Below are 17,336 nucleotides of genomic sequence, written 5' to 3'. Positions count from 1 at the left end.
TTTTACTGGAAGAATGTGCTTTTTATTTTATTGGAAGAATGTGCTTTTTATTTTATTGGAAGAATGATACGATTTTTATATGTACGTTTTTTTTGTATTAGGTTTTTTTTATTTATGCAAGAATAGTGATTTTATTTTCTTACGAGCAGCAATTTTTATTTTTAGTGATTTTTTATTGATACAAGTAAGACTTTTCATTGATTTTTATATTCAGAAGCAAGACGAGTGATGCCCTTCATATTTAGTAGCAAGATAAGTGATTTTTCTCATTTAGTAGCAAGATGAGGGATTTTTTGTGTAGCTTTTATTATTTTGTTATTTACGAGTGACAACTATTTTTTTCCAGGAGATGCGAGGTTTGAGAAGAACGTGACGGTGGTTCAGACCTTCAACGGGGAGCTCGTGTCCGCCATCACCAGCACCTTCTGGTTCACCGACGTGCCCACCACCATCTCCGCCGTGGCCTTCATCTCCTCCCTGGTGGCCGGCGGGAGCTTCAGTGTGGACGTCAGGGTGAGCATTCCATCATCATTGGTTCCTCAACAATTGGTTCTTTTGATTTTGTGGTCATTGATATTTTGGCATTGATGTCTAGGAGGAATTAAAATGTTTCTGGGAGGAAGTGATTGATGTTTTCCTTGGTGGTTTGGTCTCCTTTCTGACATTTTCATTAAATTGTTGATTGTATTCAGCAATATGCAGAATCACTAATCGACTTCTTTCTATAAGTTTTCATCCATAAACTCAACATAATCATTATAAATTATATATGAAAACATGCAGAATTAAATGGAGCACATAAACAAATTAATTGATAATTTTGAGATGTAAGCAAGCATAAATATAGAGATAAAATCCATAAATATAGAGATAAAATAACTTATATTGGCTAAAGCGAGCCAGGACACAGTATGCACGTCCTTGGATATAGTACGGGGCACGCAAGGATGCAGTATACGCATCCTCGTGTTGAAGGGGTTAAACTTTTCTTGATACACTATTTCTACACCCAAGAAAATTCTACACCCAAGAAAACTAAGTCCACAAAACCACCTTGACCTCCACTCTCAAAACCACCTTGACCTCCACTCTCAGGGCAAGACAAACGGCCAGAGCCTGGAGGAGGTGTGGAAGCAGATACTGAAGCGGCGATGTGAGGCACAGACGGTGGGCGGCCAGCTGACGGTGCACCAGATGACCCTCGACCGCCTGTCCACACCCCGGCTCACCAACCCCAATGACGACTTGCGTGTGGGCGACTTCCTCAACATTCTGCTGCAGGATGGGGACCAGGTCATCAGTGGGGTCCTGAATTTCACCAGTGTGGAGGCCCAGGGTGAGGAAAAGACTAATACTTTTTTTATGCTATTAGTCTTCCCCTTGTTTATATTTTTGCTATTGTCTTTTCCATAGTGCATAAGTTCAGTGGTTCTCGTCGAGGCCACTTTATCTTAAGGCAACCATGACTCCATTTTCCCTTCATTTTAGAGGAGTCCCCCATTAACCTCACCCCTGGCAACCCTAACCCCATTTTCTTTCAGTATTTCTTCCATTAAACAGTTGTTCTTCTTTCTTGTTAACGTCCCCTGACTTAAAACAAAATCCTAACCCTTATTTATATATCTCAAGCATAAGTAAATGAATGTTTTAATTTTAAGGCAACCCCCCCTTAAGCCCCTTGTCTTCGTGTAATGAGAAATGCAACTATAAATTTAAATATGAATGAGAACTGTGCAAGAAGGCAATATTGTGTAAGAAAGGTATTTTTATAGGAAGGAAAATATTGAAAGGATACCTATAACATTTCAAAGAAGGTAATTTATAGGTGAAACTTATATATTATGTAGAGGAGATAGGTAAAGTATTAATATTTTGAAGGTATTTTTTAAGGGACGTTGAATCATTTTGAAGGTATTTTTAAGGGCGATTGGATCATTTTGAAGGTATTTTATAGGGGGATTGAATTATTTTGAAGGTATTTTATAGGAGAATGAATTATTTTGAAGGTATTTTAGAGAGGATATTGAATTATTTTGAAGGTATTTTACAGAGGATATTTAATTATTTTGAAGGTATTTTACAGGGGATATTGAATTATTTTGAAGGTATTTTACAGGGGATATTGAATTATTTTGAAGGTATTTTACAGGGGATATTGAATTATTTTGAAGGTATTTTACAGGGGATATTGAATTATTTTGAAGGTATTTTACAGGGGATATTGAATTATTTTGAAGGTATTTTACAGGGGATATTGAATTGTTTTTAAGGTATTTTACAGGGGATATTGAATTGTTTTTAAGGTATTTTACAGGGGATATTGAATTATTTTGAAGGTATTTTACAGGGGATATTGAATTATTTTGAAGGTATTTTACAGGGGATATTGAATTATTTTGAAGGTATTTTACAGGGGATATTGAATTATTTTGAAGGTATTTTACAGGGGATATTGAATTATTTTGAAGGTCTTTTACAGGGGATATTGAATTATTTTGAAGGTATTTTACAGGGGATATTGAATTATTTTGAAGGTATTTTACAGGGGATATTGAATTATTTTGAAGGTATTTTACAGGGGATATTTAATTATTTTGAAGGTATTTTACAGGGGATATTGAATTATTTTGAAGGTATTTTACAGGGGATATTGAATTATTTTGAAGGTATTTTACAGGGGATATTGAATTATTTTGAAGGTATTTTACAGGGGATATTGAATTATTTTGAAGGTATTTTACAGGGGATATTGAATTATTTTGAAGGTATTTTACAGGGGATATTGAATTATTTTGAAGGTATTTTACAGGTGATATTGAATTATTTTACAGGGGATATTGAATTATTTTGAAGGTATTTTACAGGGGATATTGAATTATTTTGAAGGTATTTTACAGGGGATATTGAATTATTTTGAAGGTATTTTACAGGGGAGATTGAATTATTTTGAAGGTATTTTACAGGGGAGATTGAATTATTTTGAAGGTATTTTACAGGGGAGATTGAATTATTTTGAAGGTATTTTACAGGGGAGATTGAATTATTTTGAAGGTATTTTACAGGGGAGATTGAATTATTTTGAAGGTATTTTACAGGGGAGATTGAATTATTTTGAAGGTATTTTACAGGGGAGATTGAATTATTTTGAAGGTATTTTGTAGGAGAGATTGAACTACGTTTTGTAGGAAAGTCCATATTTTATAGGTCAAAGAATAAAACTACACATATTTCCGTAATGGCAATCTTTCTTCCTCACAGATATCGGACTTGAGGGTACGCTGAACGGTCTCCGCATGCACTCCGACTTCGTGCTGTACGGGCGCCAGAACGTGATCACCGCCCGGAAGACCTTCGCTCACCTCACCATCCTCGGCAACCTGTCAATGGTGGAGGGTGGTACTGTGCAAGTGGGTGGTCTTCTATTTTTATTTTTTTCAACGGCAAGGAAGATCGCTTTATTTTATTTTTTACTTTTTCAACAGTAAGGAAGACTACTTTTTTTTTCCAACAGCAAGGAAGACTGCTTTATTTTATTTATATTTATTTTTTCAACAGCAAGGAAGGCCGCTCAAGGGCACTAAAACAAGGTAGCAACAAAAAAGCCCACCAAAAGAGGTCATAGGTAAAGATAGGTTTAGGGTACGAGGGTTCTAGAATTCAGTCACTCTTCTGCCGATATGAAAATTCAGGCAGTGCAACTTTTTTTAGATTTCCCAAAAAGTAGAAAAAAAAAGAATTGGGCAGTTTGTATATGAAGAGCAATGTTTTGTTTTTTTTCACCCACCCAAATAAAAAATCAGGGTATGAGGGTTCTAGAATTCGGTTACTCTTCTGCCGATATGAAAATTTAAACAGTGAAACTTTTTTTTAGATTTCCCAAAAAGTAGAAAAAAAAATTGATTTCCCAAAAAGTAGAAAAAAAAAAATTGGAGTTTGTATATGAAGATTATTTTTCCACCCACCAAATTAGTGTTTTTTTAGATTTCCCAAAAAGTAGAAAAAAATTGGGTAGTTTGTATATGAACCTGGCGATTTTTCTTTTTTTCCACCCACCAAATTAGTGTTCAGTGTCCTTCCAGTATCCTTCTTGCATCTGTATCTTAACCATTCCTTCTTCAGGGCGTGGATGTGTCTGAGCTGGGCCGCCTGGTGGTGAAGAAGGCCGACGAGGGGCAGGTTGTCTTCGTTCCCGGAGTCACTGTTCTCCGCAGCCTCGTCTACACCGGCTCACACTTCCAGTAGGTTGATGTCCTCTGTTAGTTGTGGTCGTGGTGGGTTTTAAGTATTTTTTCAAGGCCCATTTTGTTGTCTTTTGGTTTATCATTATTTCTCATTTTATTTTTACTTTTTATTTTATTTCTTTATTTGTGAAGTGAAAGCAACAACCTCTTTTCTTATTTTGTCTACCATATATTATCTACTATTTCATCATTAACTTTTCTTAGTGATATTTACATTTCCTTTCCCATTTAATCTTTAGCTTACATCAGCATTTCTCATTCCATCAACACCCATTTTTTTTCTTATTAAATACAACAGATTGAAGATACATTTAAGCTTTGTTTGCCATCTTATCTTGAGGTCTATCATTATTTGCCATTTTATCAACCTTCATTTTTCTTATCCATTATTTTCTATTGCAGAGTTAATGGCAGAGTGGACGGTGTGTTCCTGCGGCCAGACACGGTGCTGCTGCGTTCAGGGGAGCAGGTGATGACTGGCATGCTGGAGGTGGTGCCGCCCAGCCCTGGAGCCGTGGGCGTGGAGGCGGGTGCAGTGTGGGTGCTGGACAATAAATTCAATGACGTGGACCTTGATAGACTCGTGAACAGGACGGTGAGTGTTCAGGAGGCCAGGGTGTTAGTGTAAGGGATTATGAACTTGGAACATCGCTTAGCCCGGTAGCAGCAGGGATCATGTTGCTAAATGGTCCCTCTAAGCAAGAAAAATGAGAAAAAATCACTTTGCACAAACCATTTCATAATATATATCAAAGCATTTGTGATCAGTTTATGTATCATCCATTCTGGGGGTTTAAATCATGGCACAAATTTGGCCCGTTGCTGCTACACGGTAAAGCCACAAATTTGGCCCGTTGCTGCTACACGGTAAAGCCACAAATTTGGCCCATTGCTGCTACACGGTAAAGCCACAAATTTGGCCCGTCACTGCTTCTGGGTTAAAGATACTGAAAACCTTGCCTAACTTAACCCAACCCCCACCTTTCCTCTTCCACAGGTACGCACAGACAGGCAGGTAACCATCCACCACTCCGTAAGCTTCAGTGCAACCTGTCGCTTCACCTCCATTGCCATCTCGTCGCAGCTGATAAACGGCATCCACATCCAGGAGCTTGCCAACCTCATCAATGCAGACTACCTCATAAGGCTGGGTGACCACCTGGGGGCTGCTCTCCATGCCGCAAGAAGCACACGGGAGGTTCTGGCAGGTCTGTGTGTCTGTGTGTGTCTTCAATCTTCCTTCATCTGTATTTCCTCTTGCCTACGACCACCTCTCTTTCCCCAGCTGACCCTCTCCTTCCCCAGCTGACCCTCTCCTTCCCAAGCTGACCTCTCTTTTGGCCACTCCTCTGAGCGCTTTCTTTGGGAGCTGCGAATAGCTGGCTTTTATTTATTTATTTATTTTTTTTTCCCCTAGAGCTGCTTCATCTGCCGTAAAAAAATGTATGTGTATGTTACTATGTATAGATGTCGGTAAGTACAGATGTTGGTATAGCTATCCACGATGGTAGAAGTAAAATGTTGCTTTTTCTAGTTTACAATATCGTTGAGAAGAGAAAAAGTCGTGGGTTTCAAAGTAAAATGTTTAGCTCTTTATATTAGTGATAGTTTTTCTCTTAGTGTAAGGTATGTTAAGGTATGTGTTGATTTTTACAGTGAGTTTTTCTTTCTTTAGTGTAAGGTATGTTAAGGTATGTCTTGATTTTTACAGTGAAAGGTGCCTCCATCTGGTATTACGAGGAGCTTGCGTTCGACACAGTGGCCAAGCTCATACCAGTGACGTGAGTAGCCGTGGCCTCGTCCCTTTGTGTTGACGGTAGATTTGCAATAACATCATAGGACCAGAAAGTAGTCTCCAGGAAAGTTGAATAGGCCTAGAGGAGAAAGTTCATACAACCATAAAAAAAAAAGTTGATTGAATAGAATTTGTGTGAATCTAGGTTGGTATTATCAGACACTTCTGCTCCTTACATCAGCTACTTCTAAAGGTCAAGAGTGGGTCAGTTGGGTTCCAATGAGTGTTTCTTTAGGTTCACGGTACAAGGGAAGGGTCACACTACCACCAGGGTCATAAAACTTCAACTACTTCTAAAGGTCAGAGTGGGTCAGTCGGGTTCCAGTGAGTGTTTCTTTAGGTTCATGGTACAGGGGAAGGGTCGCACTACCACCAGGGTCATAAAACTTCAACTGCTTCTAAAGGTCAAAGAGTGGGTCAGTCGGGTTCCAGTGAGTGTTTCTTTAGGTTCACGGTACAGGGGAAGGGTCACACTACCACCAGGGTCATAAAACTTCAACTGCTTCTAAAGGTCAGAGTGGGTCAGTCGGGTTCCAGTGAGTGCTTCTTTAGGTTCATGGTACAGGGGAAGGGTCACACTACCACCAGGGTCATAAAACTTCAACTACTTCTAAAGGTCAAAGAGTGGGTCAGTCGGGTTCCAATGAGTGTTTCTTTAGGTTCATGGTACAGAAGAAGGGTCACACTACCACCAGGGTCATAAAACTTCAACTACTTCTAAAGGTCAAAGAGTGGGTCAGTCGGGTTCCAATGAGTGTTTCTTTAGGTTCACGGTACAGGGGAAGGGTCACACTACCACCAGGGTCATAAAACTTCAACTACTTCTAAAGGTCAGAGTGGGTCAGTCAGGTTCCAATGAGTGTTTCTTTAGGTTCACGGTACAGGGGAAGGGTCACACTACCACCAGGGTCATAAAACTTCAACTACTTCTAAAGGTCAGAGTGGGTCAGTCTGTTTCCAATGAGTGTTTCTTTAGGTTCACGGTACAGAGGAAGGGTCACACTACCACCAGGGTCATAAAACTTCAACTACTTCTAAAGGTCAAAGAGTGGGTCAGTCGGGTTCTAATGTGTGTTTCTTTAGGTTCACGGTACAGAAGAAGGGTCACACTACCACCAGGGTCATAAAACTACCCCTGGAAATGCCCACGACTCCTAGAAAAGCCTTGTCAAATATGTGTTCTTGGGCGGCGAAATGTCTTTTATTACGACCCCTACAGTACTTTTTGTTGGTTAGGTGGTTGCCAATGCGTACTGTTCACCCACTAGTATATGTACAAAGGGTATTTCGTTTTCCTCTTCCAGGCTGGGCAACACCAAGCTTGAAGTGGGTGTTTACGATGCGCTGGTGGGTCTGGACATGGCGAACAATGCCGTGCTGACCTACGGAATTGGTGTGCCCTTCCCCAAGATATGTGAGTACATGTATAGCTGTGGGGTGTGAAGGACATGTGAAGGAGTGGTTGGCTTCATGGCTCATTGATTTTTTTTCTCTTGTATCTGCATTGCCACATACTGACCTTAAATGACCTCTACCACTCTTAACCCGCTTCCCATCCTCAGACCCTGCCGTGACTGTCCTGGAGCCCATCGCCGTGGCTGGGCTTGGCAGTGGCTTGCTGGCGACATGCGGCAGGCAACCCATGGAGGCTGTACCCGCAGGAACGCAACCCTTGCCAAAATTCACAACGGTAATGACTTGGTGGTTCTAGGTGGTTAACCCTTGCCGAAATTCACAACCGTAATGACTTGGTGGTTCTAGGTGGTTAACCCTTGCCGAAATTCACAACGGTAATGACTAGGTGGTTAACCCTTGCCGAAATTCACAACCGTAATGACTTGGTGGTTAACCCTTGCCGAAATTCACAACCGTAATGACTTGTTTTGGTTCTAGGTGGTTTTAGGTCCATATTCTGTAACTTTTGGCTGAACTATTTTCTTGAGGTCACAAAGGAGATTAGTCCGATTCTTAGGAGTTCTTCAGGTTCATGGTGCAGAAGCCTTGTTAAACTACCACTAGGAGCATATAACTACCCTTGACAATATCCACAACCTCTTGGAAAACCTGTAAATATGTTAGTTCCAAGTTTAAATGACAAAGGGTATTTTTTCTTCGTATGTGAAATCATGTGTTTAAGATTAGAGAATGGTAATTTATGCCTTCCAAAGTTAAGTATTAAAGGTCTTGAAATTTGGATACGTTGTCATATGAACAGTACTTTATTTTTTGGTCATAAGTGATTTACGGTAGCATGAACAGCACTTTAGTTCTTTTGTAATAGTGCTTTACGGTATTTTTTTTTAATGTGATCAGTACTTTATTTTTTTCATATGAACAGTACTTTAGTTTTTTTTTTATATGGTGAGTACTTTAGTGTGTTGTTTTCCCCTCCTAGACCCGGCTGGAGAGTGGCACAGGCACAGGCTACGGACACATCTATGCGCTGGGCTCTGGCGGTCGGCTCTTGGCTGCCTTCGAGACCAGGGAGTGCCGGGACCTGGTGGTGAGGACGCTGATGTTCATGTTCTTCCCGTCCGTTTTTATTAACCATTTTTATTTACTTTTTTTGTTTATAAGAATTCCCAATCCATATCCTGTCCTTCCAGACCTTCCAACTGCCTATTGATTGTTCTTCCTGTCCGTTTTTATTAAACATTTTTATTTACTTTTTTTGTTTATAAGAATTCCCAATCCATATCCTGTCCTTCCAGACCTTCCAACTGCCTATTGATAAAGTTCTTCCCGTCCGTTTTTATTAACCATTTTTATTTACGTTTTTTGTTTAAGAATTCCCAATCCATATCCTGTCCTTCCAGAGCTTCCAACTGCCTATTGATTGTTCTTCCCGTCCGTTTTTATTAACTATTTTTATTTACGTTTTTTGTTTATAAGAATTCCCAATCCATATCCTGTCCTTCCAGAGCTTCCAACTGCCTGACGGACGCGTGTGTGTGGCGGTGGTTAACTACCGCGCTGCTACCACTGTTCTCTGCGGTACAGCCTCAACCGGCTTCCACCTCCTTGACCGCCTCGACGCAACACGGGCAATTAAGGTAAAAAGCTGGAGGTGAATATAGAGTTGATTTTAGGATGGAGATAAAGATGTAAATGGGAGATGAGAGATGTGGATGCTGGTTTGGGAGAATTGAGACTTAGCTGACCACAACCTTAAGGGCCTTGGAGGGGACTTGTGAGCATTGGACATCTAGGAAGGAATAAGATAGACCTGAAGCTTCGGTAATTGTAGTGCGTAACTTTTTTTTTTTTCTAATTTGCCACGATATCAAGCTGTCGATAGTAAGGCTCATATTTTGAATTCTCTTAGTCCTTGTAGTGAACTTACCATTGGACATTTAGGAAGGAATAATATTACCCATGAAACTCTAGTACTGTTAGTGTGGAGTAAAATGCATTAGGACATGTTTTTGTTTTTATACGATGTTAATTGTATACATCATTTTTCTCCTTTTTTTGATATGCATTGATGTCTTGAGTGTTCATATATTTCCATGGAAGAAGTCCATATTCATTGATCTAATATAAACCCAAGCTTTATCATGTATGGCTTTATATATGAAGAGTAACTATAGCATTTAATAATTTCCATGGAAGAAGTGTATTCATTGATTTAATATGAACCGAAACTTTTATCATGTATGGCTTTGTATATGAAGGGTAACTGCAGTATTTAATCATATGTTCCTTGTGCAGGGTGTGTGGGTGACCTTCGCCGGCACAGAGGTGTTGATGGTGGCCCAGGAACCCAGCCACACAGAGGCCGGCATCCTGGACATATACGGCTACAATGCTGCGCTCCAAAAGATGACTCTGGTAAGCTTGGGCAGGACGGAGTAAAGGGATCAGAAGCTTAACGTCTGAGAGTATTTTTGACTTGGAAAGAGCCAAGTTTGAGAGTATTTTTGACATGGAAAGAGCCAAGTTTGAGAGTATTTTTGACATGGAAAGAGCCAAGTTTGAGAGTATTTTTGACATGGAAAGAGCCAAGTTTGAGAGTATTTTTGACATGGAAAGAGCAGAGTTTGAGAGTATTTTTGACATGGAAAGAGCAGAGTTTGAGAGTATTTTTGACATGGAAAGAGCAGAGTTTGAGAGTATTTTTGACATGGAAAGAGCCGAGTTTGAGAGTATTTCTGACATGGAAAGAGCCGAGTTTGAGAGTATTTCTGACATGGAAAGAGCCGAGTTTGAGAGTATTTCTGACATGGAAAGAGCAGAGTTTGAGAGTATTTTTGACATGGAAAGAGCAGAGTTTGAGAGTATTTCTGACATGGAAAGAGCAGAGATTTAGAGACAAGGTTATCAGTAATCCTTCCTTTAGTCTTGAACATTGAGACATGGAAAGAGTAAACGTTTTGGAGGAATAGGAGTGAGATTTTTGGAGAAATGGAGAACGTAATGGAAGAGTTGCTTTGGATATGGAAGAGTACAGTTTTAAAGGGAGGTCTTTAATTTATAGTTGGTTTAAAGTGATTTGGAAAGAACGTGAATGAGTATGTAGAAAAAAATATGAATGAGAATACAGAGGAAAACAAAATGAAAGTGTAAAAAGAATAGTTACCGTTTATTTTCTTTTAATCTTTTTTTTCTCAGATTATAAAGACTGAAAATGTTTAAAAAAAGGTGGTTACTGTATTTTTTCTTCTAATCTATTTTTTTCTCGGATTATAAAGACTGAAAATGTTTAAAAAGAAATGTGGTTACTGTATTTTTTCTTCTAATCTATTTTTTTCTCGGATTATAAAGACTGAAAATGTTTAAAAAGAAATGTGGTTACTGTATTTTTTCTTCTAAACTATTTTTTTCTCGGATTATAAAGACTGAAAATGTTTAAAGAAAGGTGGTTACTGTATTTTTTCTTCTAAACTATTTTTTTCTCGGATTATAAAGACTGAAAATGTTTAAAAAAAAGGTGGTTACTGTATTTTTTCTTCTAATCTATTTTTTTCTCAGATTATGAAGACTGAAAATGTGTAAAAAAAGTAGTTACTGTAATTTTTTTCTTATGATTATGAAGACTGAAAATGTGTAAAAAGAAAGGTAGTTACTGTATTTTTTCTTCTAATTTTTTTTTTCCGCAGATTATGAAGACTTCTGAGCCTGTGTCCTCTCACGTGACTGCAATGGTGGCTGGCGGCAAGGTGGTGGTGGCAATGACTGGCAAGCGCACGGCCCTGTGTGACACCTTCGTGGAGGTGTTCATGTCCAACACCAGCTTCGTGGGACAGGACGTGCAGGTGAGGAGAGGCAGGACTGTCAATTAAGGTGGTTTGAACCCTTTCTTGGTGTTGAATTAAAGTTAGTGGAGGTGGTTTTAATTTTTTCACCCACAACAAACCTCGATTCACCAAGGGTTCCTGACTTCAAATCTCTCGTCAGATTCATAAGAGAACAATTTGATGGTCTTTAACTTGGCTGGATTCTATGAGCTAAGTGAAAGTCTCCTCAGATTCATAAGAGAACAATTTGATGGTCTTTAACTTGGCTGGATTCTATGAGCTAAGTGAAAGTCTCTTCAGATTCATAAGAGAACAATTTGATGCTCTTTAACTTGGCTGGATTCTATGAGCTAAGTGAAAGTATCTGCCATATAATATTTCAAAGCTCACCCTTACTAAAAATGTCCCTTGTTACCGACTACAAGCACAAAAGCTAGTTCAGTTGTAGGTCAGGAGTATAGCCCTTGTATCGGCACTCCCTGATGTGTTCTTGCCGTCTCGGATAAAAGTTGTGCCTTTCACTGATGGCTGTTATTTTCTTCCTCTTTCATTACCTTTCCTCTATTCTATGACTGACTATAATCATTCTTGCTGCTTTCTTCTTCTTTCATTACCTTTCCTCTATGCTATGACCAACTATAACTGTTCTTGCTACAGCGTCTGGAGGTGCCCGATGCCGTCCACAGCCACCTGATCCAGCTTCTGACGGGTGAGGTCGTGCTGATGGTGCAGACCCGACACAGCCTCTACCACTACCACCTACGCGGGACCAAGTTCGTCTACGTCAGGGAGGTGAGAACGGGTGATGATAGTTGGGTATGTTACAAATATCACTAGCCTAACCTAACCCTTACCTTTGCACCTACCTTATCCTTCCTTACCCTTCCCTTACCTTGCCTTTCCTAACTGCAACCATTTAAAGAGTTAAGACCTATTCCAGCATGTCCTTAATTTGTGCAGGTGACTATATTTTTATCTTTTCCAGGTGAAGACTTCCTCCTCTCTATGCCCATGGTCGTTCCCCTTCATCGCCGGCGACCCCAAGACCCTCCTCATCGCGCACTCCGGCATGGGGGCTTACCAGGACGACTACAAGGGCGCCCAGCTGCTTCCCGTACCAACCACAATCTACCGGGCTGTCTACCGAGGGCCGTCATTCATGCAACTCTACAGGGGCTCATCGCACTCGCACGCCGCTCTCCACGGCACTCACCAATCCTACACGCCCTCTCCCCCACTGCACTACCACAGATAAGGAGGTTAGATTAGGGTATATTAATGTTTGTGGTTTGCGTTGATTTTCGTCCTTGCTCGGGTTAACTTTTTCTTCTGTGGTTAGGTTAGTTTTTGTCTCCGGTTAGGTGAAATTATCTTTGGTTAGGTTAGTGTTTGTCTCTGGTTAGGTGAATTTGTGCCTGTAGAGAGATGGAATAATTAGTTTTAAAGATTTGTGTATGTGTGTAGATTAATTTAAATGTGCATGGAGACACTATATAGTAAGTTTGTATGTGCAATAGGTTAATTTAAACATCCATAGAGACATAGTAACAGTTGCTAGAGTGTCCTAACATATTGAGTGAAAACCTACACCCCATTTCTAGTCTCCATATAAAAGTTAGTCTGTGCAAAGACGAAAATTAGCGTCATTCCAATTAAATTTTCTGTCAGTCTTCTTTGCCAAACTTGTAAATATCGCCCGCTGTTAAGACTGTAAATAACTTGTCTTGTTGAGCTGTTTTGTACATTATTTTGTCTATTGTCTATTTTGTACCTTTATTGTTTCCAGAGTGTAGCGAAGTGGACCTTGTGGTGAATTAAAAGTCTATATTTACACTGTTTCCTATTGCCCATAAATTTCTTACGTTGTTTGACTGTATTGGATTATGAAGTGACGGACTGATTTGTGGTTTGTGGTTTAGTTAGATTATCTAGATAGAATAAAAGGAGGGAGATGATGTGAGCGCCTCTGAGTGGGAGAGAGGAAAAAGGAAAAAGGGAAAGGAAAAAAAGAGGAAGAGGGGACAGGGAAAAGAGGAGAGGGAAAAACTATAGGAAAGAAGGAAAGTAAAACTAGGAGAAAGGGAAGAAAAGAAACAAAGAAAATAAAGGCAGAAAAGAAATATGGAAAAGTAGGGCATAAAAGAAAATAAGATAAACCTACAAAAAAAGAAATACATAGAAAATCCGAAGAAATGGAAGTAAAAAAAACAAATTCGGTTAGAAATAGATTTTTTCTCCTATTTCTCTTGTTATTTAATTTTCTCTTCCTTCTTTCCTTTACTTCCATTTTCTCTATTTTTGTCTGTATTTCTCCTTTTTTTTTTCATTTATCTAATTTCTTTCATTCTTTTCTTTCCTTTTACTTTATTTTTTATTACTTATATTCTCCTTCCTCTCCCTCTTCTTCCTTTTTCCTTTCTACATTATTTTATTTCTCCTATCTACTACATTTTTTTTCTTCCTCTTCTCTTTTCTCTCTCTCCCTTTCTCCTCTTTACGTTATTCTGCTTCACTCTTCCTTCCCTCCTCATAGGTATTTTCTTTTTCTTTTCTTTTCCTCTGTCTCTTCCTCCTCCTCCTTTCTTCTTTGTTAATTCCCTTTCTCCTTGCACGGTTCTAATGTCCATGTCGTCTGCTTAATTGTCTGTCTAACTCAAAGAATTATGTATCTTTTCTATAAGCACAGCACTCAACAATTAAATGGCCAATAGTTTATTTTTCTTCTCCACAGTTTACATCCTTATTCATTTATATCCCTGTTTCTTCCATTAACTTCTGTCAAATCAAATCTCCCGCCGAGTCTAAAATGGATACAGGGAAAGGCTCTTGCTCTTGCTCTTGCTGTACAGATGACCCGTTGGAGAGGCGAAAGCTTGGTCGTGGTCTTGGTCTCGGGTTCCCGTTCAGCATCCTTTGTATCCATTGTAGAACCAAAACAAAGGTGGCTGCCAAGGAGCCCCCAGACAGGCCTTTCTTCACCTCTCCGGGCCCTCATGTCGGCGCTGTAGAGGTGAGGCGTCAGGGGTTGTATTCAAGGTTTAATTTAACGCATAGAAGCAGCAGTAATGATGGAATATGTACTCCTAACCCTCCCATTACGATGTCTATTTCCTTGACGTACGCTGTGTTGTGTTGGTTTATGTCCTCCATTAACCTTCACGCCCCCGGCCCGGCAGAGTGGAGTCCGAAACAAGAGTGAAAATAGCCGTGAGAGTTGTGGGCGGCAGCAAACCCTCCCGGGGGCGGCGGCCATCACAAGGGTGGTGTGTTCACCCGTCGGGAATGTTCACCAAAGTGTAGCCTAATTTCGAGATGCTGATTGCTAATATCTGGACAAAATATGACGGTGTTTATCATGGAGGCAGTATTTTTCTCCGGGAATAATTGTTGGATATTTAATTGTGATACTCTAAGAAAATAACAGACATGAACACTGAACTAATTGTTATATGTGATATTATTCGTGAAAGAAATTAAGACACTCACCACTCACTACGATGTTTGAGAATAAGTGCATCAAAGACTATTATTGAGGCTAACGTTGAAATTGTTGACGGCCCTCGTAGAGCGCTGCATCAGCAGCGGAGCAGGGCCTGAAACCTCATCAACGGTAAACGGAATCACTAAATTATTGACTTTTCAATGCCTTTTGTGCACCTGCCGCCGCAGCCGCAAAATAGCTCGCAGAAAGGTTTAACTTGGACACCCGTGGGAAATCAAGGGTTTTGGGTGGGGGAGCATATTTAAACTACTCCAACCAAACTTGACCTAACCTAACCTCTAATGGGGGGGCTTTGCCCCCCTTGACCCCCTTATTAACCAGGGGGGGCACAGCCTCCCTGGCCCCCCCCTCCCATGTATATGCGACTTATTTCTGCAAGGAGGTATTTCTCGCAACACTGGCTGGACCGCCGCCAGAGGAGGCTGTGCTCTCATGAATATTATCTCATCCATCTTTTAGTTACCCTAAGGGGGGCAAAGCCTCTTTTTAGTAAGGTCATGAACACTCACCACATAATTGGTGTGTGTAGCCCTGCTGGGTGTTGGCTGCAGCAGGACACTGTAGGGCAGGCTGCTCTGCCGCCCACAGCCAGGCAGGCTCCCACACACACTTCATGGCTCTTTTCATGCTTGTTTTGGTCTCCCCAGTGTCCTATGGTTTTCCAGGAGGTTTTATGGTTAGTGGATTACATGCATGACAAAAAAGGAGCAGGTGGTTAAGTAGGAAACAATATACCAGCATGTTAATGAAACAAATCTTTATTGTTTTCAACTTATTTTCTTGTTTCATATTTTTTTCATTTTCATTTTTTCCCCTCTCACTCTCCCTGTTCCACTCTCACCCTGACCTTGTCTTTACAGGTTCCTCTCTCCCTCTCTCTCCCACACACTCCCCATTAAGTGAGAGGGGCTGTGTGTCCCTCTCCCTCTCCCTCTGTATACTTAGAACTAAATTAAGAGAGGGATAAAAAAGGGAGAGAAAAGATAAGAGAAGGAAAGACTATTAAAAGGAATAAATGTGTAAGAGACAGAGAGAAATAAAAGGAAGAAAGAACGAACAGAGAGCCAAGAAGGAAAGAGAGAAGAACAGTTAATAAAGAGGAATAAGAGGATAAGAGAGAGAAATAGAAGAGAGAAGAAGAGAAAGGAAAATTGAGAATGATAAGAGAGAGAGAGAGGGATAAAAGGTAAAAAAAAAGGGAGAGAAGAGAAGGAAAGATAAAGAAGAAGAAATAAATAAAATAAAATAGAGGAATAAGAATAAGAGACAAATAAAAAGAAGGAAGAAAGGACAGCAATAAAGAAGGAAGAGAAAAGAGAGTAAATAAAGAAGAAGGAAAGGAAACAAAGAAGAATAAAAAAGAGGCATATAAGGAAGAAAGAAAATCAAGAAAGAGACAAGGAGAGGAAGAAAACAGATATAAAGAGAAAGAAAGGAAGAGGAGAAATAAAAGAGAATAACCAAAATAAAATAAAAACTAATAAGAAAGAAAAGAAACAAAGAAGAAAATAAAAAGATAAGTAAGAAAGAAAAGAAAAAATAAGAAAAGTATGAAAAGATAGAAGAAAGCTACAATAAAAGAGAGAGAAAGAGAAAGGAAGAAATAAGAAGAAAAAAAAGACAAACAAAGTAATTAAAGACAAAAGAAAAATAACCAAATAAAGAAGGAAAGAAAGGAAGAAAAAAAATAGATATGAAATAAGAAAAAGAAAAATATATTAAAGTAGAAAAAAAGAACGAAAGAGAGAAAAGGAAAGAGACAAATAATAAAAAAAATAATAAGGAAAGGAAGATAAAAAAGTAAAGATAGATGAAGATAGAAAGATAGAAATAAAGCTACTAAGAAAAGGAAACATAACAAAGAAAGAAGGAAAGGAAGAGAAAAAGAGGAAAGGACAAGAAAGAAGGAATAAAGATAGAGAAAAATAAAGGAAGGCAAACCCAAAAAAAATAATAAAAGGAAGCGAGAGAGAATTAAAAACAAAAAAAAAGAATAAATAGGAAGAAGGAAGGAAGGAAGGAATAAAGAAGAAAGGAAGAAATAAGAAAAAAAAGAATGAAAGGAAGAGAAAGAAGAAAATAGACAAAATAAAAGAAAATAAGAAGGAAGAGAAGACAAGAGAAAGCGACAAAGAATAAAAAGCAAAAAAAAACAAATAGCAAAAGAAAGAAAGAAAGAGAGAAAAGGAAGAAGCAAAAGAAGAGAGAAATATTGAAAAAAAAGGAAACTGCAAAGAATAAGAGAGAAAAAAAATAAAGAACAAGAAAAGAAAGAAACAGGAAAAAAACAAAACAAACAAAACAAACAAAATATAAACACCAAAAGCAAGCAAGAAAAAAAAGCTAAAAGAAAGGAAAGGAGAAAAAAATAAAAGAAAATGACTATAAAAAAATAAAAAAGAAATGAAAAATAAAATAAAGGAAAGGAAAACAGAGAGAGAACAAGAAAATTAAGACAAAGAAAACAAGAAAAACGAGATAAAACTAACAGAAAAGGAATAAAAAAAAACAACCACAAGCAAAGAGAGATAGAGATAATCTTGCCCCACCCACCCCCACCC

At 39.0% G+C, this 17,336-nt stretch overlaps 1 protein-coding gene across 4 annotated transcripts in view; it reads left to right on the top strand.

The window, feature by feature from the left end:
* Positions 1–17,336, top strand: part of LOC126985707 (uncharacterized) — a 60,006-nt gene that overhangs the window by 27,460 nt on the left and 15,210 nt on the right. For 2 of the 4 annotated variants that reach the window (XM_050840875.1, XM_050840877.1), the window contains exons 27-42: positions 347–513; positions 1,096–1,336; positions 3,259–3,407; positions 4,120–4,238; positions 4,644–4,836; positions 5,239–5,449; positions 5,953–6,022; positions 7,341–7,450; positions 7,599–7,726; positions 8,432–8,539; positions 8,958–9,089; positions 9,748–9,867; positions 11,136–11,291; positions 11,931–12,065; positions 12,259–12,612; positions 12,655–13,104. In XM_050840875.1, coding sequence (XP_050696832.1) covers positions 347–513; positions 1,096–1,336; positions 3,259–3,407; positions 4,120–4,238; positions 4,644–4,836; positions 5,239–5,449; positions 5,953–6,022; positions 7,341–7,450; positions 7,599–7,726; positions 8,432–8,539; positions 8,958–9,089; positions 9,748–9,867; positions 11,136–11,291; positions 11,931–12,065; positions 12,259–12,528 — 2,309 coding nt within the window. In that variant the 3' untranslated portion in view covers positions 12,529–12,612; positions 12,655–13,104. Of the gene's footprint in view, positions 1–346; positions 514–1,095; positions 1,337–3,258; positions 3,408–4,119; positions 4,239–4,643; positions 4,837–5,238; positions 5,450–5,952; positions 6,023–7,340; positions 7,451–7,598; positions 7,727–8,431; positions 8,540–8,957; positions 9,090–9,747; positions 9,868–11,135; positions 11,292–11,930; positions 12,066–12,258; positions 12,613–12,654; positions 13,105–17,336 lie in introns of those variants that run through there. The other 2 variants (XM_050840876.1, XM_050840878.1) reach the window with 2 other exon arrangements.

Source organism: Eriocheir sinensis, chromosome 60 (assembly GCF_024679095.1).
Source record: "Eriocheir sinensis breed Jianghai 21 chromosome 60, ASM2467909v1, whole genome shotgun sequence".
NCBI classification, from domain to species: domain Eukaryota; kingdom Metazoa; phylum Arthropoda; class Malacostraca; order Decapoda; family Varunidae; genus Eriocheir; species Eriocheir sinensis.
The sequence above is the reverse complement of the archived record's forward strand: the minus strand, read 5'-3'. Positions and strand labels throughout refer to the sequence as shown.